This window comes from Macrobrachium nipponense, chromosome 18, assembly GCF_015104395.2.
Source record: "Macrobrachium nipponense isolate FS-2020 chromosome 18, ASM1510439v2, whole genome shotgun sequence".
Taxonomy (NCBI): domain Eukaryota; kingdom Metazoa; phylum Arthropoda; class Malacostraca; order Decapoda; family Palaemonidae; genus Macrobrachium; species Macrobrachium nipponense.
The window spans coordinates 21,576,857-21,601,985 of record NC_087211.1 but is presented as its reverse complement, the minus strand read 5'-3'; the positions used below and the strand labels follow the sequence as shown (position 1 = coordinate 21,601,985).

Genomic DNA, 25,129 nt, shown 5'->3' with positions numbered 1-25,129 from the left:
ACTCGGGGTGGGGGGCGACTCTGGGAACCAACGAGGTGTCAGGTACCTGGGTGGGGGACCAGGTAGCCTGGCACATCAACAGAAAGGAGTTGATGGCTGTGTGGTTGGCTCTGAAAGCTTTCGAGCCCAAAGTCATAAGATCGGTAGTGCAGGTCAACGCGGACAACACTACAGCTCTGGCATATATCAGAAAACAGGGGGGGACGCATTCCTTCTCCCTGTACGAGACAGCAAGAGACCTTCATCTGTGGACAGAAGAAAGGGGAATCAAGCTTCTCACCAGGTTCGTACAGGGAGAAAGGAATGTAAGAGCAGATCTCCTCAGCAGGAAAGATCAGGTCCTTCCCACAGAGTGGACCCTTCATTTGGATGTATGCCAGAGCCTGTGGAAGTTGTGGGGCAGGCCACACATAGACCTCTTTGCCACGTCGAAAAACAAGAGACTGGATCCTTACTGCTCTCCGATATCGGATCCAGAGGCATTAGCAATAGATGCTCTTCTACTAGACTGGAATGGACTCGACGTCTACGCGTTTCCCCCCTTCAAGATCCTGGGGCTAACTATCAAGAAATTCGTAGAGTCCGATTCAACGAGAATGATCTTAATCGCTCCCTTTTGGCCGGCCCAAGAATGGTTCACAGAGGTACTGGAATGGTTAGTGGACCTTCCAAGATCGCTCCCTCTAAGGAGCGATCTAATCAGACAGCCCCACTTCGACAGGTACCACAAAAATCTCCTCGCTCTCAGTCTGACTGGCTTCAGACTGTCCAAAGTCTGGTCAGAGCGAAAGGCTTTTCAGCAACAGCTGCTAAAGCAATCGCAAGAGCGAGGAGGCCTTCCACCTTGCGTGTATACCAGTCAAAGTGGGATGTCTTCAGACGATGGTGCAAGAGGAAGAACATTTCCTCTTCCAGTACCTCTGTGACCCAAATTGTGGATTTCCTCATTTTTCTCAAAGAAGAGTGTCATCTTGTTGTGTCAACTATTAAGGGATACCGCAGTTTGTTGGTGGCAGTATTTCGGCATAGAGGCTTAAATATCTCCGATGATAAGGACCTACATGATCTTATTAGATCATTTGAAACCTTTAAACGCTCTCATGTTGTACCGAACTGGAATCTAGACGTAGTTCTACAATTCCTTGGATCGTCTAGATTCGAACCTCCTGGTTCAGCCTCTTTCAAGGACCTGACGAAGAAGGCTCTCTTCCTTATGGCCCTAGCTACAGCTAAGAGGGTGAGTGAGCTCCAAGCTATTGAGGGCAATGTCGGGTTTAAGGAAGAATCTATGGTGTGTTCGTTTCTTCCAGGGTTTCTTGCAAAAAATGAAAACCCATCACATCCTTGGCCCAGGAGCTTTGAAGTTTGTCGTATATCTTTTCTGGTAGGGGAAGAGCCTGAAAGAACTCTTTACCCTATGAGAATTGTGAAGTATTACCTTAAGAGGAAGGAGCAACTTTAGGCTAATCAAGATGTGCTTTGGTGCTCCGTGAAGGACCCCACTCGGCCCATGTCGAAGAATGCTCTTTCCTTCTTCCTGAGAAGTCTTATTACAGAGGCACATGTTGCCTGCAAGGAAGAGCATTTTAAACTACTGAAAGTGAAAGCTCACGAGGTGAGAGCCATTGCAACTTCACTTGCATTCAAGAAAAATATGTCTGTGCGGAACTTGATGGAGGCGACTTTTTGGAGATGCCAGTCGGTTTTCACAAACCACTACCTACATGATGTAAAAATCACGTATGATAAATGCTTCGCCTTGGGTCCTTTCGTATCGGCGGATTCGGTGCTGGGGCAGGGAGCTGAAACTTATCCTGTTTAAATTTTTGATATGTTACCCTATATTTTGTATTTGTTTTTGGTTGTCTGAAAGAGGTTGCAGGAGGCACCTCTTTTTGTCGTAGTATTAACCCTTTGTATTTTGGTTAGGTGGTCTGGTGGGTTTTGGCTCCTTGCAGAGGTAGTGGTAAGGATCTGTTATGTAAGCGGACAAGGTCCCTTTAACAGGATCTGACTTGGATTCTACCACAGAAGGGGATCACATATATATCCCAGTGGTAGATCCGAGAGTCTTTCAGCAACAGGTCACATCCTAGCTGTAGCTCTCCAGGCAATGCAGACTCAGAGACAGTATCTATGAAGTCTTCATCCTGAAAAGGTGAGAACCAAGGTTTTTATATCCTACAACATTAGTTGTTTCCCTTCTTACCTGTATTATTTAGCTGTCTCTTACCCTCCACCAAGGGTGCCAATCAGCTAAGTATATATCTGACAGGGAAGTTCATGTACAAAAATGATATTGTTAAACTACAATAAAGTTTTGTACATACTTACCTGGCAGATATATACTTAGCTATAGTCTCCGACGTTCCCGACAGAATTTCAAATCTCGCGGCACACGCGACAGGTAGGTCAGGTGGTCTACCTTACCTGCCGCTGGGTGGCGGGTGTACGAACCAATTCCACTTACTTGTCAGATTTTTCTCTTCCACCTGTCTCCTGAGGGGAGGCTGGGTGGGCCATTAATCGTATATATCTGCCAGGTAAGTATGTACAAAACTTTATTGTAGTTTAACAATATCATATCGCAGTACCTTCAGTACCTTGGGACCTTTATCTTTGAGTCCCAGGGGAGTCTGGGTGATACAATGTGTCTGGGTAACAACTAGTTTTTATGGTTGGGGTGGTGGTAATTTTAATGATAAGGTATGGGTGACAGTTTATTTTGTCTGGTTATTATATTGTTGGTACTATGCCTTGGGCAGGGGTAATTATTTAGTCCTTACTAGTGTTCAGAGGTATCCTTTGCTATGAGTCTCCCACTCGTGTAGTAGGCAATCCATGGCTGCTATAACGCCCCGCCTCTACTGTATAATTATGATGAGTACAATACTAGAGACAGTATCATCCTACTGCTGTTCTCTTAACAGGTAAGGAAACAAGCACTCTTGTAGTGCTAGCAGAAATACTTTCTCAATTCATTACACTTATTAACATTGTTTGTGAATAGAATAGTCTATGTATCCTGCCTCCTATCAACATGGGAATCAGCTATGTAATTACTTGGTAAGTTACATATATAAAAATTACATTTTTATAATAAAATTAGATTTTATATATGTACTCACTAAGTAACTACAGAATGGGAGCCCACCCACCTCCCCACACATGGACATGTGCAAAACAAATTGGTTTTCTCTGCTGAGTTTTTCCTCTCTTTCCCAAAAGTGGGGCCGACTAGTTACCTACACCAAAACACCCTGTAGATGGGTAGTGCTGTCAATGCACCTCATGCAGTGCAATGTAGCCATTACTTAAGGTTCTATGCAGCGTTCCTTCAGTCCCTAGCTGCAAGCACTTTCATTCCTTTTACTGTACCTCCTTTCATATTATCTTTCTTGCATCTTACTTTCTCCATTTCCTAATAATTGATTCATAGTGCAACTGTGAGGCTTTCCTCCAGTTACATCTTTCAAACCTTTTCACTGTCAATTTCTGTTTCAGCACTGAATGGCCTTAGTTGCCCCAGTGGTTGACATTATGCCTAAAATCTATACAATTAAATCAAATTACACACAAACAAAAGAATCACTACTGTGAATTTCACATTTTTTCAGCTACTGATACTGGAAACTTTTAGCTATGTAATTACTTGGTAAGTATATATAAAATCTAATTTTATTATAAAAATGTCATATTGTTATATAAGACAAGTCACTAATAATTATTAGCTAAATATACTTACATAGATTGTACTGGATATTTTGAGCATAAGTGTTTTCCTAAATCTCTTAAGAGATGGGTATTTTCTTAAGTATGAAAAGTTCTTTGGAATAGAGTAGTACAGTATTTGAATTTATATCCAGCAGATTTAATTGCATATAATACAATTCATGCAAACTATTTTCTATACTACAGTGGCTTTACTCCCAGTGTGGGCTCACTGTTAAGAAGCTTTCACTTGAGCTAGGAGGTGACGCCCCTTTCATAGTATTTCCCACAGCCAATTTAGATGCTGCTGTACAGGGGGTCATGGCATCAAAGTTCCGAAACACTGGGCAGGTGAGTGCATAAATGCTAAAAAGAATAAATTTTGTTGACCTGATATTTTCTCTGCATGGACAGATTTTTGTTTTTCAAAAATAAAATCTTATAATGATACTTCCATTCACTTGATTCACTTGCAGCTGAATTTGAAATGCTTTAGTAATTCTTATTTTCATTATTAAGTCTGACATTTAACAGGTTTTATGAAATAGAATTGCAAAAGTTTCCGTACGAATAACAGAGCAAGTAAACAACCATTTCCAAACACAGTAGAGGACTTTCAGCAATCCAGTTTTACATGTTTATTCATTTTATGTGGGAAGAGGCGCTATTTTTATCATAACATCACAGCATATAGTTTTTTATTCTATCATGAAATGGATTAAATTGCAGCCTCTTCCTGGTAAAGAATATGCAAAATTCTTCCTCTATAAATACAGTACATATATGTATTGAAGAAATTGAAATTTTCTTAACGTATTATCATACAGTAGTAAGAAAATTTACTATACAGGTGTTTCCATAAGTTTTTCATGTAATGAATACTTAAGGTTACATTATGGAAACACATGTAGATACAAAGTTGTATAAATTAGTGCCTTTTCATTATTGTGTAAGCAGATGCATAGTAACTCACAAGAAAGCCTCTTTTATGAAGTAACAATGAATTTACTGAACAGTATTGTAATATAAAGGGTTTTCTTCAGAGTCAGATCTGGAACCCAAAAAGCTTCTCACAGTACTATATACTACAGTATATATATTTGATTACCTTTTCAATGATTGATGATAACTGTGGTACCAGTTATCTTTGTATTTTTTGGTTTATATTTTTGTTTGACTACTTGATTATAGTGAACCCCCCTTATTCACAGACTCATGTATTCGTAGATTTCTCTCTGGAACATATACTCCCATTATTCGCGGAAAATTCGCCCATTCGGGGTTTTGTATATGAGATTTCTTTCAATTTCATCAGAAAATGCCCTTTTTGTGATAAAATTGTTAAAAAAAACCAGGTATAAACATTTTTAGTGTTTTTTTCTTGAGTTTTAACTAGCAAAACAGGCAGTTTTAAGCATTTTTTATAGGGGTTTCAACTATTCGTGGGGGTCTGGTTTCCATCCCCCGCGGATACGGGGCGAGCACTGTATTTTGAAAGAAATATATCTTTAGAAATTTCATATCCCTTGTTAAACCTGGTGTAATTTATTTTCTCTCTTTTTCCCGCAGCAAAAATAATTGCAGGCTGTAGTAATGCTTGGTTGAAACACTGTATAAGAATTGGCACTTATGTTTATTTTAAATAAGAGTGAATGTTGTGATGTCCTTACAGTTTTCAGTCAAGGTCTTAAGCAGCATCTCCAGACCGGACTTTCAATGTAGACTTGTTGGATTAAATATAAATATGGAAGATGTTTGTACATCATTTTGTTTTCATTCAGGTGCTGTGCTACTGGTAATTTTTTTTTCAAAGAATAGTGCATTATTTGTGTTGACTGGCTATGCGTTTTTTTTTTTTTCCAAAGAATAAAGCATTATTTTTATTGACATTTTGAAAAGCAAGCATTGATTGAAATATTAGTAACGAATAGCATTATAAAAATTAAAGGTACAGTTAATATAAGTTTTTTAATTGCAGTGTCTTACCAAACAATTATACAGCTGCAGGTTCCCTACATGGCAGACAAAAGATTCAAACTTCTGCGATGGCGCTGCCATCGCCGATGTAGGTGACGTCATCTCCCGCCACTTGAGGGAGGAACAGGTACAACAGACCAGGTGTCACCAATTCGTTCTCTGCCGGCTTCTGGTTAAGTTAGTACAGCCTCGTCTGTCTCTCCATCTCTTCCATGTCTCCAATCTTGAGTCCTCCTTCTCCTGCTCCTTTAACTCCTTTACCAGCTTCCCGTGTAGTTTCTCCCGACACCATTGCCAGCCTCGAAACTAGGTTCGAGAAAAAGTCCAATATTCTTGCTAGTACGGTTATGGAGTTAGGTTTTACAGTTAAGTCTTTTCTAGAAAAGGCTAATTCTAATAAAGAAGTGCCAAGTGTTTGTGCAGTGTGCTTTCTGAGGGGGTGGCTGTTTTCCCACCAGTTCTCCTAGACAAAGGTCCCTTTCCCGCTCCCCCACCTTGAGGAGAAGACATACTGGAGGTCCAACGGAGACTGGCTGGGCTTATCCACAAGCAGTTGCTTCCTCTGTCGATCCTGTAGTGTACCAACAGATTTCGACTATTATTGGAGTCAAATGATTCCTTTCCCATGAGGCGTCATAAGTGGCGCAGTTCATCAGTTTCTCGTCCGTTGAAAAGACGCGTGACTGCAGGAGATTACTCATCTCCTCTTAAGAAGTCCAAGGAAGGGGATCCCGGTCCATGTACTTCTTGTAGTGTCGTTACTTCTACTTCTCCTCAAGATCTATTTTCGACTTCAGTCTTTTTGGTCCCTCGAGGTGGTCGATGTATTTTGACGCCTTCAAAACGTTTGACACTTGTACATTCATCGAACCCACCTTTGACTTCTTGTGCAACATCTGCTTCGACAAGTATCAATCCATTGGTGTCGAAAGTTTTGACACTTGCGACTTCTGGCATTTCGACTTCTGCTGTTTCAACTCAGGATAAATCGAATCTATTCCCTCGGAAACAGTTGGAAAAGTTAATGGCTTATTTGAAGGGCAAGCAGTTGGATGTTAAGCCAGCAGAACCGTCTCTTTCTCCAGTTTTGTTGGAGGAAGAAGAGCAGGAAGCAGACTATTCCCATGTCGGTATATTCGAGTCTTCTACTGTATCTCTTGGATACGTACCCCGATTACTTTAGTGCGGCAGCTCCTAGATCTCCTGTTTCGATTTTTTTTATGAGAAGGAAGCATGTGGACCCTTTGCTTCCCAAGTTAGTTTTGTCAAAGGCTTCGAAGAAGTCTCTTCATATTGTAAAGCTCTGTACTTATTCATGCAAAATCTAAAACTCAGTCACAGATGCTAACAATGATGAAAGTTGATAACAACGATATAATAGAGAAAATTAGTCCTCACCTAAATTTTAGCTATGGAAGAGGTGTGGCTTTTGATAGAGACTTGTACGAGTTTACTGAAGAAGAAATTTTAGATATGTGTCCACCAACTGTATGGAAAGTGAAAAAGGTCCCAAATGGCAACATGCTGATTTTTACTTTTGAAGACAGTAATGTACCATCTCATATAGTAATAGAAAATGAAAGAGTGCGAGTTAGACCTTTTCAACCAAAAGCATTACAATGTTTTAATTGTTTTAAATTTGGTCATCCATCTAAAGTTTGTAAAAATAATAAGATGTGTAATAATTGCTCTACCCTAGAACATGGCCCATGCTCAGATATACCTAAATGCATTAATTGTCAGCTAGAGCACAAATCAGTTGATAAAATATGTGAAGAATTTAAAGTTGAAACAGCAGCAGTTAATAAAGCATATACAGAGCACATCAGTATTGGACATGCAAGACGACTCTTGGGAAGAGCCAAGAGTTATTCTAAAGCCCTTACTACCACAAGGGCTCCACTTCAATCCATTACTCCTTCCTCATCCTCAATGAAGGATGCCTCAGCCCCTGTGGTTCAACATTCCACCACTAGGGCTCCACTCCAATCTGCTGATCCTTCCTCATCCTCAATAAAGGATGCTTCTACTCCTGGTGGCCCGGACCATACTGGGGCCCAAGTGCTCAGCCCGTAGTTAAGGTTAGAGCACAATCGGCAAAGATGGATAAAAAAAATAAACATTCCATATAACAAACTGGATATCTCCCTCAAACCTCCCTCTACTCCACCTTCTGCATTATCTCAGGCAGAATCTCTGCCTGATTTAATGGAATTAGAGGGAAAAAAACAAATGAAGAGGGTAAGAACACCCTCATCCTCTCCTCCATTAACTCCAACAAAAGACAAAACCAAAATCAATGAGCAAACTGGCGAAGAAAAACAATCGTCATCAAAAATTTACAAGCAAAGCTTCCCATCCACTAAGCATTCAAAAATGACCTTGAATAGAGGACTACCCTCCAAAACCTAGACACCTTCTCTTCAATTTTACAGTGGAATTGTCAGGGACTTCGTGCAAAATATGAGGAACTTAAAGTGTTACTCTATAAATACTCCCCTATTGCTGTATGTTTACAAGAAACAATGCTTGATGTCCACACACCTTGCCCTAGAGAGTATACATCATATAGAACACAATATAATTTGGAAGTGGGAAGACATGGAGGTTGCCTTATTTATGTTCGCAGGGACCTTCCTCATTTCCAATCCCACTAAATACTCCTTTACAGGCTGTTGCGGTTCAAATTCACCTAAGACGAAAATACACACTCTGTTCCCTTTATCTTCCACCAAACAATCCCATCACTCGAGAAGAACTAATTGATTTACTTCATCAGCTTCCACGACCATTTCTTCTCATGGCAGACTTAAATGGCAGACATCCTTTATGGGGAGATGTGACATCAAATCAAAAAGGGAATATTATAGCTTCCATAATAGAAAATGAAGATTTAGGACTTTTAAATACCGGAGAACCCACTCATTACCATATCCAGACAGGTACAGTCTTATGCTTAGACCTTACAATATCTAGTTCCAATTGCACGATGGATTTCAGATGGAAGACGAATGATGACTGGCAAAGCAGTGACCATGCTCCCATAATAATAAATTCCAATGATGACCTACCAGTTCAAAGATCTCCACGGTGGAATGTTGAAAAAGCAGATTGGAACAAATTTCAAGAACTAAGCGAAATAGAAAGTGACGCAAATGACTTCCCAACGGCAGATGATGCAATCGATTTATTAAATGGGACATTCCATACAGCAGGTATGCATTCTATACCAAAAACTACAGGTCTTTTCAGGCGACGCCCAGTCCCGTGGTGGTGTGAAGAGCTCACACTATTACACCGAGTCACAAGAACATCACTTACACGTTATCGTAGACTCCGAACTATAGCAAACATGATAATATACAAACAGAATAGAGCGCGTTTTCGAAAGGCAATGAAAACTGCTAGAAGGCAGTCATGGGCGTCATTTGTATCGTCCATTAACCACCGAACACCTATCTGCAGTATATGGAAAAAAATAAAAAAGATTGCTGGGAAATTTACTCCCAGTCCCCCCCCAGTACTTAAAGTTAATGACAACCTCATCGCCGACGCAAAAGATGTAAGTGATAAACTCGCCGATCATTTTGCCCAAGTTTCAAAAAAATCTGACAGTTCCCCTGGATATCAATATAGAAGAAGAGAAGAACAACTGCGATTAGACTTTTCCACAGATAAGATAGAGCCATATAATTTACCCTTTACAGAAAGGGAATTTGATGCTGCCCTGGCCAGCAGCAATAACACTGCCCCTGGTCCGGATGAAATTCCCTATCAAATGTTTAGGCATATTTCAAAAAATACAAAACTATTTATAATAAGTATAATTAACAGATTATGGCATGAAAGTAGCTACCCAGTCATATGGGAATTGGCTTTCGTATTACCTTTTGTTAAACCAGGTAAAGACCCTTTTTCAGTGGTTAGTTATCGACCAATAGCACTAACTTGCTGTTTATGCAAGTTGATGGAAAAAATGGTGAATACAAGATTTGTCTGGTATTTAGAGCGTAATGGTATTTTCTCACCCTCACAATGTGGATTTAGAAAGATGCACTCGGCAGTAGATGTCCTACTGCAGCTGGAAACCTCCATATGTGAAGCTTTTGCTTCCAAGCAGCACCATATAACTATTTTTTTTTATATTGAGAAAGCTTATGATACTGCTTGGAGGCATGGCATTCTTAAGACAATTCATACCTGTGGTCTACGAGGAAAATTGCCCCTATTCATTCAAGCATTCTTGAAATGTAGATATTTTCAAGTTAAAGTGGGCAACACATTATCAGATAGACGATGCCAAGAAGAGGGTGTCCCACAAGGAAGTGTGCTTAGTGTCACACTTTTTGCTTTAGCAATAAATGGAGTCGTGTCTGTTATACCCAAGGATGTATTGAGTACCCTATTCGTAGATGATCTTTCAATATCTGTTGCTGCATCACGAATGTCGGTTGCAGAAAGGAAATTACAATTGACAATAAATAAGCTAGTACATTGGGCTGAACAACAGGGATTTAAAATATCAGCCAGTAAGACTACTGTTATGCATTTTTGCCACCTTCGGGGAGTACACCCCGACCCAGACCTTTATCTGTACAACCATAGAGGTACGCTTCTTAGGCCTCATATTCGACAAAAAACTCAATTGGCTTCCCCATCTGAAACATATTAAAACCAAGTGCCTTGAAGCTTTAAGTATTTTGAAAGTATTATCTAATACCAACTGGGGTGCAGACAGGCAGACAGTTATAAAACTACACAAATCACTTATTATTTCAAAATTACTTTATGGATGTGAAATATATTCTTCTGCTTCATCTAATCGTCTTGCTATCTTAGATTCAGTACATCATACTGGTATACGCTTGGCAACAGGTGCCTTTCGATCTTCTCCCATCTTAAGTTTATTAATTGATGCGGGAGAAATCCCACTAGAGTTATATCGACAATCATCAATTATCAGATATTGGTTTAGGGTTCAGAGAATCCCCAACTCTAAAGCCTTTGAAGCAGCAAATAGAAATTCTTTCAACAACTTTTATGAAAATCATCCAAGGTTTCCTAAGCCTTTTAGTTTTAGAGTGAAAAAGATCTTGGAAAAAATGAATATGTCAAGAAATCCTGTATGTCCAGTTAATTTACCAATTACCCCAGCATGGAAATTACCTGTAATTAAATTTTGTAAATATTTTAAAGGTATTAAAAGAGAAAAATCAGATACAGAAATCAGAGTATTATTTTTAGAACATGCTGCAGAGCACTCAGGCTCTACATTTGTTTTTACTGATGGCTCCAAAACTGATGATGGAGTCGGATATGGAGTTTTTAGTGATGATTTTAGTCGCAGAGGAGCACTACCCATCGTAGCATCGAACTTCACAGCGGAACTGTATGGAATTTTAACAGCATGGAAAACATATTGCAACCCTCCAGAATTCCACTAATATCACCATCTTTTGTGATTCCAAAAGTGCATTACAGGCACTTGAAATTTTTAATACTGATCATCCAATTACATTGAAAATCTCACAGTGGGTATTTCTACATCAGCGTAGAGGGATTACTATATCTTTTTGCTGGGTCCCAGCGCATGTAAATATATTTGGAAATGAAAAAGCAGACCAACTAGCTAAATCAGCAGCAACCAATATGATACCAAGACCAATTGCTGTACCATATAGAGACTTTTTTCCTAGTATATCAAAGTTCATTGCAAGATTATGGGAACAGCAATGGAACGAAGCAGGACCAAATAAAATGAAAGAGTTTGCCACACGTACACACCCTTGGAAATATGAATCTATGCCTAGGAAATGGGAAGTAACGATATGCCGCCTCCGTATAGGACATACAAGATTGACACATGGGTATCTCATGAGTGGTGAATACCAACCTTACTGTGATGACTGTCTCGTCCCATTGACTATTAAGCATTTGCTAGTTGAATGTCCTAGTCATCGGGAACTGAGAGAGCAGCACTTTAAAGACAAAAGAGATAGAGATGGTAATTACAGTTTGACTAAGATTTTGGGTGAAGAAGCGCAGTATGATTATGAGTGTGTGGTTTGAATTTTAAAAGAAGTTGGAGTTTTTAACGAAATTTTAGGTATTTCGCTTTTATGTATGTTGGATTTGTAGTTTTTAGCTTTGGTTTTTTAGAATGAATGTATGGAAACGTGAATAAATGTATTTATTGCCTGTTTGTGTTCTAGTATGAAAGCCTTTGCCTCTGTGCAATTTCTTATTTAATCTAAATTCATTCATTATTATCCTATATGACCTGTTTGGTCCAAGCTCGAAGAAGTCTCTTCATATTGTAAAAGACTGTTTATCAGCTAAGAGAGAGTTCAGGCAAGGCTTCTTTGCTTTTTCCCTCATCGAAGCTCATCAACAAGAGATACTGTTTCTATGTAACTGGAGAAGCTCCTTCCATGGGAGTTTCTGTCTCCTCCTAGGGGAATTTCTCCGGTCTTGTTGACACTAATTGCAGAGCGGTGTTTTCGGTGGCAAAGGTGTTCTTTTCTTCCTCCGAATTAGATCATTTGGTCAAGAACCTCTTTAAGGTTCTGGAAATTAAGAGTTTTCTGGACTGGATAGTCGGAGCTCTTGGTTCGAAGATTGAGGATTGGCCTTCTATTCCAGAAAATGTGATGTCGAATTGGTTCGGGAATCTTTCGTGTGCCGACAAATCTGTCAGGGACACTTCTGATGAGATTGCTTCACTCTTTCCCTTTGGGACTTAAGAAGAGATAACATTGGTGCTCCTTCATCGTGAAAGGAGTTACTTCTTCCCAGAAGTCTGCTTTGCTTTTCTTGCTGTTAGATAAGCAACACTTATTTCCGGAAGAAACGGTTAATTGTATTCTTTCTGCTTTGGAGAAAAAATTGAGAAATGATCTGTTGGCCCAGTCGACTAAGCGAGTGAAAGCCATCTCTGTGACTCCTGTAAAATCTTCCTCTCCTTTGCAGCAGCCTTTTCATGGAGGCAGATCCAGGCCCTTCATTAGACCTCACTCGAACCTACACCTCCCTTCCAAATCCATGACAAAACCTTCTAAGCCATCACCTAAGTAATATGACTATCCTTCATACTCTGGTAGGTGCCAGGGTGTACCTGTTTTGGGAGGAGTGGAATCACAGAGGGGCAGATCCTTGGGTGGTCCAAGTTCTTCACCTCGGTTACTCCATTCCTATCTAAACTCCTTCCCCTCTTTCCAATGCGCTAATCGCATTGTCAGCTTACTTCTCCAGGCTCAGAGAGGTTTGTAGCACTAACCAAAGAGATGGGAGCTCTCCTTCAGAAGGCGGCAATAGAGTTAGTAATCGACAAGTTGTCTCTGGGGTTTTACAACCACCTTTTTGTAGTCCCCAAGGCATCAGGGGCCTGGAGACCTGTGTTGGATGTGAGCACTCTGAACTAGTTTGTCACAAAAACAAAGTTCAATATAAAAACTACCCACTCGGTCCTAGCATCACTTCGCCAAGGAGACTGGATGGTCTCCTTGGACATTTAAGATGCTTATTTCCATATTCCAATTCATCTGGAATCAAGGAAATTTGTTTATTTGTTTTCATGGGTAAAGTATTACAGTTTCGAGCACTGAATTGGTCTTTCAACGGCTTCTTAGGTGTTTACCCAAGTAGTGGCTCCTCTAGGGAAGTGGCTACATCTCCTTGGTATCAATGTGGCACTTTACCTGGACAACTGGCATTTCTGCTCCTCTCAATACATACTCAAGTATTTTGGACTTTTCTCTCTTGGAGAAGAGTTGCCATGCCTTCAGGTAGTTAAGGAGTTCCTGAACCATCAATCTTGTTCTGCTCTCCAGTGGATCAGTCATCTGGGTATCTTATCGTCAGTAGAGAATTTTGTAAGACTCAGAAGGTTACATATGTGACCCCTTCAATTCTTCCTGAGGGCATCGTGGTGCAGGAAGTCTCGGCTGGACTCGAAGGTGTTCAACATCACGAGATCAAAGAGGATCTAGCATAGTGGCTCTCAGAACTGAGACTCTCAGAAGGCATTTCTCTTCTTCCTCTCCACCCAACCTTACAGTTCTTTTTTTACTCATCCGACATAGGTTAAGGAGCAGTCTTGGGAGAGATGACAGTGCCGGGAATATGGACGATGGAGCAGAGTTCCCTTCACATCAACATAAAGGAGTTACTAGCGGTCCATCTGGGTCTGAAAAACTTTCTTCTTTTCCTAAAAGTATCTAGAGGCTTGGCTCCCTCAACGATTAGGGATTACAGGGCGATGTTAGCATCTGTATTCAAATGCAGAGGCAGTGACCTGTGTAATAATAGTGACCGTTCGAACTTGATTAAGTCTTTAGAAACTTCTAAGTGCTCAAAAGATTCTGTGTCTTGGAACCTTGATGTAGTGCTCAAGTGGCTTTCGAGTTCTTCTTTCGAACCAATGCAGTCTTCTTCGATGATGAATCTAACCAAGAAGACATTATTCTTGATAGTGTTAGCTTCAGCAAAACGTGTTAGCGAACTCCGTGCTATGGAGAAAAGAGTTGGCTTCTCACAAGGGGATGCAGTATGCTCTTTGATGTTGAGTTTTCAAGCTCAGAACAAAAACCCCTCAAAACCTTAGCCCCTCTCCTTCACACTCAAGAATTTGGCTGATATTCTCGGTCCAGAGGAAGAAGAAAGACTCTAATGCCTAGTAAGAGCTCTTAGATATTATCTCCACAGAACGGCGAAAATAAGAGCTCCATCTTCTCGACTGTGGTGTTCGGTGAAGAATCCCTCTCGTCCCCTTTCGAAGAACGCGATCTCCTTCTTCTTGAGAGAACTTATTGTTGAAGCACATTCTCATGTCAACGCAGAAGACTATCCTGTGTTGAAAGTTAAGGCACACGAAGTCTGAGCAGTAGTGACCTCTTTGGCGTTACAACATAATTTGTCGCTGTCCACCATTCTGCAGAGTACCTTTTGGAGGTCAGAGTCGGTGTTTGTGTCTCATTATCTGAAAGAGATTGAGACGGTGTTTGAAGACTGTATTTCTCTTGGTCCTATTTCCGCAGCTGGCATGGTGTTAGGAGAAACGACATGGGGGTGGGTCCCTCGCTGTATTTTCGCCTTGTATCAAGGTTGCCGTGTTAAGGGAAGCTGGGGGTACTTTTACCTGGAGTACTCACCAGTCAATTATTTTTTATATGGTAGGTATAGGTTTTTAATATGGTGTAGGTGACTTGTTGTCCACTTGCATGCGGTATCTGGTCTTCACCCAGGGCAAGGGCAATATTGTTTTTTTCCCCTTTGTTAAGTCAGCAGTGAACTGCCATGGCTGCAAAGGAATTCCACTCTATGTAGAGGCACTCTTTGGACAGACATCCAAGCTCTCTACTACGTAAGAAGATGAGCACTGACCAGAGGCAGTATATTTTCCTGCAGTGGCTCTCTTACAAGGAAAGGTACTACAGTGCTGATCATTGTCTTTTTTCAAGGATCTTGTTATATTTTTCAATTAAGCATACATCCACAGCCCCCCATCCTTGCAATGGGTAATCAGCTGTATAATTGTGCGGTAGGACACTGCAATGAAAATGGAATTTTATGGTAGCATACTGCAATGAAAATGGAATTTTATGGTTGTGCAGAACAAATTATTGACACCTGGTCTGTTGTACCTGTTCCTCCCTTGAGTGGCAGGAGATGACATCGCCTACATCGGTGATGGTGGTGCCACCGTGAAAGTTTGAATCTTTTGTCTGCCATGTTGGGAACATACAGCTGTATGATTGTTTAGTAAGTATGCAATAAAATTTCATTTTATTATAAAAATTCCATTTTCATTTTCATGAATGCAATAAACTTAGTGCACAGTATAACAAAGTAATTTTTTGGGTTTTACAGACATGTGTAACAGCAAATCGTATTTTCCTTCATGAATCCATCCATGATGAATTTGTGAAATGCTTTGCTGCCGCTATGAAAAAAGAACTGAAAATGGGCAGTGGGCTTGAACCAGAAGTCACCCAAGGACCTATCATCAACAAGCAACAGCATGACAGGGTTTGAATACTATCTTGTTATTTCTGATTTCACTCCCATACAAGTACATAATTGTTATTAATATGCATGAGGTAGATTACGCTGAATGTTACTCTTTAGTCAAATTATTCATCATGTAGGAAAAGTAGTTTATATACTATATTATTTTGTGCTAAAGTTGATTCAACAGTTTGCATAGAGAATGTTCCTGCATATAGATGCTTTCTCACATTTATATACTATTTAATACAAACATAGTCATACTGTTTACATCTTTTTTCTGATATGTTTATGAATTCATTTGTGTAATAGTATATTTTGCATATCATCACTATATTATATAGATGTATTTTTACAGCTAGTCAACTTAGTCAAAGAAGCAGTCGCCTCAGGAGCAAATTTGGTTTGTGGAGGGTCATCCCCAGGGGGCCTGTACTACAGCCCAACAATACTAACAGGAGTTACACCAGAAATGCCTATTTCCAAAGAAGAGATATTTGGCCCAGTAGCTCCCATCATGAAGTTTAGTACTGAAGAAGAAGTCATTAAAATAGCAAACATGTCCCAAAGAGGATTAGCAGGTCAGTCAGTAGTGAAGTTATGAATTCGTTAAACTTACATCCATTTTTTAAGGTAGAAAATGTGGGACTAACCTTCATAAATAATAAAGACTTTGACCGATTTTAGTATTTTCTGTTCACAGTTTTACAAATATTGATTTTTGAAGAAATTGTGGTATTCTGTAGTTCATATTAGTTAATTATAAGGGTGTTAAACTGTTTGTAATATTTTATATTTTTTATATTATTATACCTGGTATAGTGAGTGTTTTCTCTTTAGAACCAATTGATTGGTGTCCAATTCTAACCAGTATGGAGACGTATCATAACATGTATTCATATGTAGCTTATATACAGGCCATACACAGACAAAATCAGAATCAGGATATACAGAGTAACTTGCATATAACTCACCTGTTGCCTTATGGGTTTTTACTGTAGGTGATGAGTTTTTTTTACAAAATATTTGCCATATCAGCAATGTTTCATATTTATGGTTCCAATATTTTCATCAAACCATCCAGTTAATGTCTGACAATCATTTTGTGTAAAAATCCCTTCTTTGCTACATCTTTACTTCTCTTTCATTTGTCCCACTAACCCACTTTTCCCAGACTCACACAACTTTCCAATTTTTCCCCTGCAATATACACCCTTCCATATTCTACACTTAAATACCCTGTTTCAGTCCTTTGCCACCTCCCTCCTCTCTCCATTGCATTACTTTCCCATATCCTATGCCTGTTTTCCATGACCACATATTCTCAGCAGTCCCTTGAAAAGCAGTGGATAATTTATTACTGAGCCAATGTGTCAAGTTTGTTGTCTCTTTGTCCGAACATGTCTGTCTGTTAGCATGAGTAACTGATTAGATTTGAGTGGTGATCCAAATCTGGATCCAGTACACAAAACCATGACTTGTAGGAACTCAAGTCCTAATGCTGCTGTATTGTCTTGCCTCAAAAAATGGTGTAGCAGAGGATCTTGGTCTGGTGAACTTCAGTTTCCTTGTGAGATTAGTCAATTTGTAACTGTCGGCGGTCCACCACTTACAGTGGTATAGGACGGCGATCAGTTATGTCTATTCCTGCGACTGTGATACGCAAGCATTCTGGTTCCCTTTCTCTTTCTCGTCGAAGCGACATCAAGTAGATTTTGTTCTTCTTCAGAATTGGGGAGATGACTCAAACCTCCTGAGTTAACTTCTTAACAACTTTATTTAACTCCATCACAGGTGTATAGGAAAGGTTGGTCAGATGACCGCTCTGTTGGAGAAGTATGAGTGAACTAATTTTTCAAGAGAGTTGCATCGATAGCTGACAATAGCTATCTCAGCGTATTACAAAAATAATAGATACATTCATATGACTCGGAAGTCATGTGTTTCCTTTACAGGTGATAGGTCACCAACTTCCCATGGAAGGTGTTGTGACCTGTTTACAAGACAATTGTTAATACAGATCAATGCAAACCAGGCCACTGCAAGCATTGCATGGCATGGTCTAGTTTTATGTCCTGTTATGGCTATTGATCACTCTCCTAACTCGCCAATGACCCCTTGGGTCATGGGTTTATTTACAGATATGGCAAATATCTGTATTAAAATAATGTATTGCATTACATTAGCTCGGTCAGCTACCAGCCAAGCACTGAACATAAAACTTACGTTAAATATGTTTCATAGGAGTGTGATCTTAGTCATAGCCATAATCAAGTGATTAATTAATAATATGCAAAAATTATATGTAAAATAAAAATACATACATAATAGACACTCATAAGTAAAGAATAATGCATGGAAAATACAGATCCATGTTTAAGATAAATGCATATGAATATGTTGTATATACTGTTAGTCATGAGGATACATTCACAACAGAAAGTACTATAGTTCTGCTGATAATTGCATGACATAAGAAATACATACATAATAGACTACTATAAGTAAAGAATAATGCATGGAATACAGATCCATGTTTAGATAAATGCATATGAATATGTTGTATATACTGTTAGTCATGAGGATACATACACAACAGAAAGTACTATAGTTCTGCTGATAATTGCATGACATAAGAAATACATACATAATAGACATACTCATAAGTAAAGAATAATGCATGGAAAATACAGATCCATGTTTAAGATAAATGCATATGAATATGTTGTATATACTGTTAGTCATGAGGATACATACACAACAGAAAGTACTATAGTTCTGCTGATAATTGCATGACATAAGAATTACATTCTAAAATGCATAATGTTATTAAATGAAAAGGTGGTACCATATAAGATAAAAGGTTAGCATGTATACATGAATGGTTATAATAATAGGTAACTGGTTAAGAATAGTTGTTACCCGATAAAGATACATAATTCATATATGATAATGGGTAACTGTTTAAGAATAGGTGTTACCGGATAAGGATATACATAGATATATAATTCATATGATTGTGCACAAGATATAGATTCCAGGTACGTACACGCACCGACATTTTACTATGTAGGGCTTCAATATTTTATTAGGTGCCCGTGAAGATACTTTTAACTGTACATATTTATAATTATACAGATATATAATGGAATGCAATGTCTCGGAGTTTCTTGTCATACATATTGCCAGCGTACGAACCGCTTTTCACACACAACTCAATCCCAGACAATTTTCCTCCGAGTCAAGTGAAATGGCCAATTTCAAATAGCTCTAACAGTAAACGCTTTTAGCGCGATAGGAGTGTTGTCTGGGCATGGCACGACGTTCCTCTGAAGATCCATCTGTGTTCGCCTCAACCTACGCCAAGCAAATATGTTAGCGGCGATGAGAATCACTACCGTAACACATATCACGGCCAGCAACACGTAGAAACGTAGATTCTCCTCGGCATAAGTCCTTGACGTGTGGTCCATCTCAGCTAGTTGCGTCAAACGATGAGCCACCTTCGCGTTGTATGGGAGAGGTAAGGCGGGGATAATAGTGCTTGTCCACGAGAAATTCGCGAAGTAAGCCCGTTCTCGGATGATAGTGTTAACTCCGCGGATCGTGTAGTTCCTTGACGTTCCGATACATCCATCAGCGGCGACGAATATCTGGGAGTAGGCCGTTGATCCGTCTGGACACGAGACTTGAAATCCTTCCTTGTCGTATTGCATCCACGATCCATTGTTCAGCCTGTAATTGAACTCATTATCGTCAAAAGGATAAAGTTTTTTCAGACAACCTTCGTGTGTATGGGAGAGAGAACCGTTTAGCACTATACCTAACTCGCATGAATCCATTGATATATGATGGAATTCAAAGGAGTCAGCTGTACAAACTTTATTATTCATTGCATCTGAACAGTGAGTGAATTTATCTAAGTCCTTGATGACTGTACGTATGTTTTCTTATCATGGGAAATCAATACGTGTCCCGTCAGATTGGATATTACTGGAATTGAGTTATTCGTCATGAAAGTTGGGAACGGTGCGATTTTGTATGCTTGCCAGGCATCAGAAGAATCAAAGGGAATGGTAATCATGATCCTGTAATTTTCAACGCTTACTGATATTAAACTATAATAAAACTCTATCATATGAGCATCTAACAAAGGAACATAACCCAGTTTCTCCCGTCCGTTCTCCAAAGTTAAAGTCAGATCTTTAATAGGCAAAAGATGTGGCGATAAAACACCCCTTGTGGCTAGCGTGATAGCTTCCACATAGTCTTTTGATTTCTCAATAAAATGTAAAATTTTGGTACGGATATGATCTACTTTCGAACCATAATATGCTAATGTTGCCAGCAAGTTGCACTTCCATAATCTGATCGATATTACTAGAATATTCGTTCACCAAACTCATTATTTGATTAATTGATGATAATTGTTTACGAAGTTCTGAAAAAACTAATTCATTTTCATGTTGCAAAAACTCAATTCTCTTATTCTGATCATTAATTTTAAGACGATTTGAAATTCCTAAGCCTAAACTTGCAACAGATCCAAAGATGTTTAGTGCAGCAAAGATAAACGGATTGCGTCTTTCTAGGCTATTGTGTCGCACAGTCCACATCAGCAGATCTCGAGCCAGACCTTCTGCCTCGGCAGTTTTGTTTTGCAAGTCGTATGATAACATTTCCGCGACGCTTAGTGTTCGTGCTAGCGAAATCTCTGGATTAAAAGGAAAATGACGTTAGTGCAATTGATTCAACGATTCAGCGAACCTCGACAGGTCGCTCTTTAGGTTAATTAATGACGTCATCCTCTAGTAGGAAAATCGCTTGCATATCAACTTCTATAACTATATTGCTTGCTGTAATGAAAACGTCTTCTGTTCTTTCAATAATAGTGCCATGTGAAAAATGTATATTTTTTGTTTTAGCGCTCTTCCCACACGACAAAGATGTCTGAACGAACAGTACCACTTCTAACAATATAAGCTTCATTTTGGAAACCTGCAATGAGTAAAATATATGTAATTACTCATGTTAAAAAAAATGTTTACATACAAATATATATACATAAGTTATTATACAAGTTTCATAGATACAAAAATTTCCCTCACTTCCTTTCTACCCTTCTTTTAATTTCTTATGTGTGCCAGTGGTATGATTCTCTTATCAATGAGATGGGATACATTTTTAACTCTAAATCTATTGGCCGTTAATATTTCTAAAATGTTAAACGGGCCTTCAAACTTAGATGTCAGTTTGTAGTAGAGTCCCTTGCGTACATATACTTGTATGTATACCTTATCACCCTCGGTATATGTTTTAGTTGGCTTAGCTATTTTATCATGATTTCTTTTCCTTATGATTTGTGATTCTTCTAAATTCTTACGAAGTATATTATATCGACTTATGCTTGCATCCATAACATCCTTTAGAGGGTTTGATAAATTGGTTGTAGGCGTAAATACATGGAAAGGCGTTCTAGCTGGGGTACCGTACAGTGCCTCGTGCGGCGACATTTTAATAGACACATGATATGAGTGATTAAGAGTGCTTAGGACCGCAGGTATGGCAATATCCCAGTATGTTTAAAACCTTCCTATTTGCTCTTTCCACTAGCCCATTAGACTCTGGGTGGTAGATCATGGTATTGATTTTCTTTATGCAAAGGAATTCACACAACGAGTTAAGGAAATGATTATTGAATTCTCCACCCGAGTCAGAGATTATCATGTGTGGAATTCCATGTTTACATATGTAGCACTCGTAAAACTTCCTAGCGCATTCGATTGCGGTTTTAGTTTTAAGCGCTATCAGTTCTGTATATCGAGTCAAGGCATCTTTGATTACTAAAGAGGTGCTTATTTCCTCTGTCTGACTCGTAAAACCCTGTTAATAAATCTAAGTACAGTAGTACCTCGAGATACGAAAGGCTCTACTTACGAAAAACTCGAGATACGAAAGCCAATGCGAAAAATTTTACTGCTCTACATACGAAAAGTTTTCAAGATGCGAAAGGTTGTTGCTGTAAAGTCCTGAGATTCGCCCGGACCACCGAGAACTATTTTAAAACTCCCGCGCCGCCAACTGAGTAAACTCGCCACCATCCTCCCGCTCTCCCATTGGTTCCTGATGCTAGTCACCCCATATGGTCCTGCTCTCCTATTGGTCAGCATCTACCCCTTGTGCTTTAAGTATTCTATTGGTAAAAGGATGCTGTAAATTGAAAAACTTATTCATGCAATACATTTAATAAAAAAAAAAAAACATTAGGTAAAGATAGAATAAAGAATAGAAATGAATGGTTATTATACTGTTTGGTAGTTTCAGTAGTTGAAGAGAGAGAATGAAAATCTATGGCTTACTGTGTAAAGTGATTGCTTGTCGATCGTTCGATACTCGTAAGTGCTGGATGTAAACAGACGTTTGGAAGCTTTTTATTGTTTGTTTATTATAGTTAATGGTTACTTAATAATTATTTGAAATGAGTACACGCAATACATTTAATAAAAAAAATTGTGAATTAGATATCATAAAATATAAAATAAATCAGACTGCCAACAAATAAGTACGTATTTTTTAGAATTCTTCCGTTTTATTATTACGTTACGTATACGTTTCATTATAGCTGTCAGTAACTCGGTATCTCCATTAGGTAAGATAGAATAAAGAATAGAAATGAATGGTTATTATACTGTTTGGTAGTTTCATTAGTTGAAGAGAGATACTAATGACAATTTATGGCTTACTGTGTGCTAGGAAAAATGATTGCTTGGCGCTCGTTCGATACTCGTAAGACGGGTAAGAGCTGAATGTAAACAATCGATTGGAAAGTTTGTTTTTTGTTTGTTTGTGTATTATAGTTAATGATTAATTAATAATTATTTGAAATGAGTACATACTGATTATTTATACATTTTATTGGCATATTCTAAGCTTTTAGCTCTTAGGTTTAGATGTCAGAATCATAGACTAGGCTACAGTAGCAACCGCTAACATAGGCTAGGCTTATTGCTAAGGGACATATGCTAAAGTCCTAATATATGCAGTAAAAATGGGGTTGAACATTACATGTAGTTGAATATTACTCAAGTATGTACAGTATTTTGCCTTTTTGGAGTCATATTTCTTCCGTCGGATCGGTGTTGTAACCCTAGAACATGTGTTTTAGGCCTGGAAATATAATTTACTGGGGTGTTTTTGAGGGCTTGGAACGGATTAGCCATTTTACATGTAAAATGCGTTCCAAGATACGAAAAACTCATAATACGAAGGCCGCCTCAGAACGGATTAATTTCGTATCTTGAAGTACCACTGTATACTCTTTCAAAGGGTTGATTGGGCACGGGATAAGCCCCTAGGCTGACAGGTGTCTTCGTGTGCCCTATGTTTTCCTGACAAGTGCGACAATTAGCTATGTGCTTTTTTATATCTGTAAGCATCGTATGCCAATAAAATAATGATTTGGTTTTCTGTAACATGATAGATAACCCTGGATGGCCATGTAATGGATTTGCATGCAACTAATTTAAGACAGTTGGTATAAGTGAGATTGGTACTACTACCTGGTCATTAGTCACCTGTGGTGTGTTGCGGGTTTTCCTTGTCATGGATCTACACAGAATATTATCCTCGATTATATAATTCTGCTGCGTATACTTTATATATTCCTTTTCATTAGGATTTCCGTTCAAAGCATCTATTATTTTTTCTAATTGCTGATCTTTTCTTTGTTCAGTCTGTATTAGTTCAATGCTCCAGCCCAAGTCTTCCTGTTCAGATACAGTTTTAACAATAGGCATGGATGTTGATATATCTATTAATTCAGCTAATGGCTCCGTACAAGATGACGCGGGGTTGCGTGATAATGCGTCAGCAATGACATTTGCTTTCCCAGGTAGATACCCGATCCTCGCGCCAAAGTCTTGGATGATCATATGCCACCGAGTTCGTTTGGGACTGTGACTAAAGCCTTTAAAGAAGTCGGTTAGGGGCTTATGATCAGTAAGAACCTTGACGGGATAACCGTATATTATGAACTTAAAATGCACTAGTGAGTTAACAATAGCTAGCCCTTCCTTATCTATTACCGCATATTTACTTTCGGAAGGTTTTAGTTTACGTGAATAAAAAGCTATAGGGAAAAACTGTTTGTCATATTGCTGAAGCAATACCCCACCTACTCCTAGGTCTGAGGCGTCTGTTGCAATAAAGAATTCCTTATCGAAGTCAGGAAATTTTAATATAGGAGAACTACACAGTTCATCTTTCAAGGTATCAAACGCCTGTTGATGCTTCTCAGACCATATGAAATCTACGCCCTTCTTCGTAAGATCGGTTAGGGGAGCAGCTATTATTGAGTAGTTGCGTATGAACCTCCTATAGTACCCACTACACCCCAGAAATTGCTGTATCCCCTTGACGTTAGTAGGTATCGGAAAGTTACGGATAGCCGACACCTTATCGTGGACTACTTTAAGACCTTGACTAGACTCCGTAAAACCTAAATAGACTAGTTCTGTTTTGAAAAATTCACACTTACTTATCTTTACCCTTAAATTATGCTGTCTTAGTCTCTGTAGCACTAGCTCCAGTTTATTTAGATGTTCTTCTAAGGTATTAGAAAAGATTACAAGGTCGTCCATATAGGCATGTAGGATATCCCCTAACAAGTCTCCAAACACTATGTTAATCATTCTAGTAAATGTTATTGGGGTGCAATGTAAACCAAAAGGCATACGCAAAAATTCATAATGTCCCCTGGCTGTGCTGAAGGCGGTGTATGGGATACTCTCTTCTTCTAAAGGTATCTGGTGAAAGCCTTTAAGTAAGTCCAAACTGGTAAAATATTTGTTCTGACCTAACAAAGATAAAATATCGTCAGTACATGGCACTGGGAATCGATCAGGGATCGTTTCCTCATTCAAGCGACGGAAATCTACGCAGATACGCCAAGTTCGATCTTTTTTCGGTACGACTATTAACGGAAAATTATAAGGGCTGTTCGATTTCCTAATGACTCCTTCCTCTAGCATTTTACCTACTTCATCGTTTATCTCATTTTGGAATTTCATAGGGAGTCTGTACGAAGGTACTTAGATAACTTTCTGCTTGTCTTTTAACCTTATTTGGTGTTCTATGACATCCGTTTTTCCTAAGGATCCCTCAGTAGTGGAGAAAACATCATGATATTCAGTTAAAAGATCAAGAAATTTCTGCTGAATTTCCTCTTCTTGAATGTCTTTATTGATTTTACTTTTAATAGATTGCAAAAGGGATTCATCCGCAACTGCAGCGTGATTGATTTCAGCGACGGTAAGAATGCGATGTTTATAAACTTCCACATCCAAGATATGTTGATTTTTGTGGATTACTAAAGTGGTATTCAAATGATTACAGACTTCAATGTTACATTGTTGTTGTGAGCCAACTTTATTATGGC

General features: G+C 38.9%; 2 protein-coding genes across 6 annotated transcripts in view; one reads left to right on the top strand and one right to left on the bottom strand.

Moving 5' to 3' along the window:
- LOC135196916 (tRNA-uridine aminocarboxypropyltransferase 1-like) overlaps nt 1-25,129 on the bottom strand; it is a 173,250-nt gene that overhangs the window by 82,904 nt on the left and 65,217 nt on the right. The window lies entirely within an intron of this gene.
- LOC135196915 (succinate-semialdehyde dehydrogenase, mitochondrial-like) overlaps nt 1-25,129 on the top strand; it is a 253,138-nt gene that overhangs the window by 214,458 nt on the left and 13,551 nt on the right. For all 3 annotated transcript variants that reach the window (XM_064223738.1, XM_064223737.1, XM_064223739.1), the window contains 3 exons: nt 3,919-4,062; nt 15,556-15,714; nt 16,052-16,274. In XM_064223738.1, the coding sequence (XP_064079808.1) occupies nt 3,919-4,062; nt 15,556-15,714; nt 16,052-16,274 (526 nt within the window). The remainder of the gene's footprint in view (nt 1-3,918; nt 4,063-15,555; nt 15,715-16,051; nt 16,275-25,129) is intronic.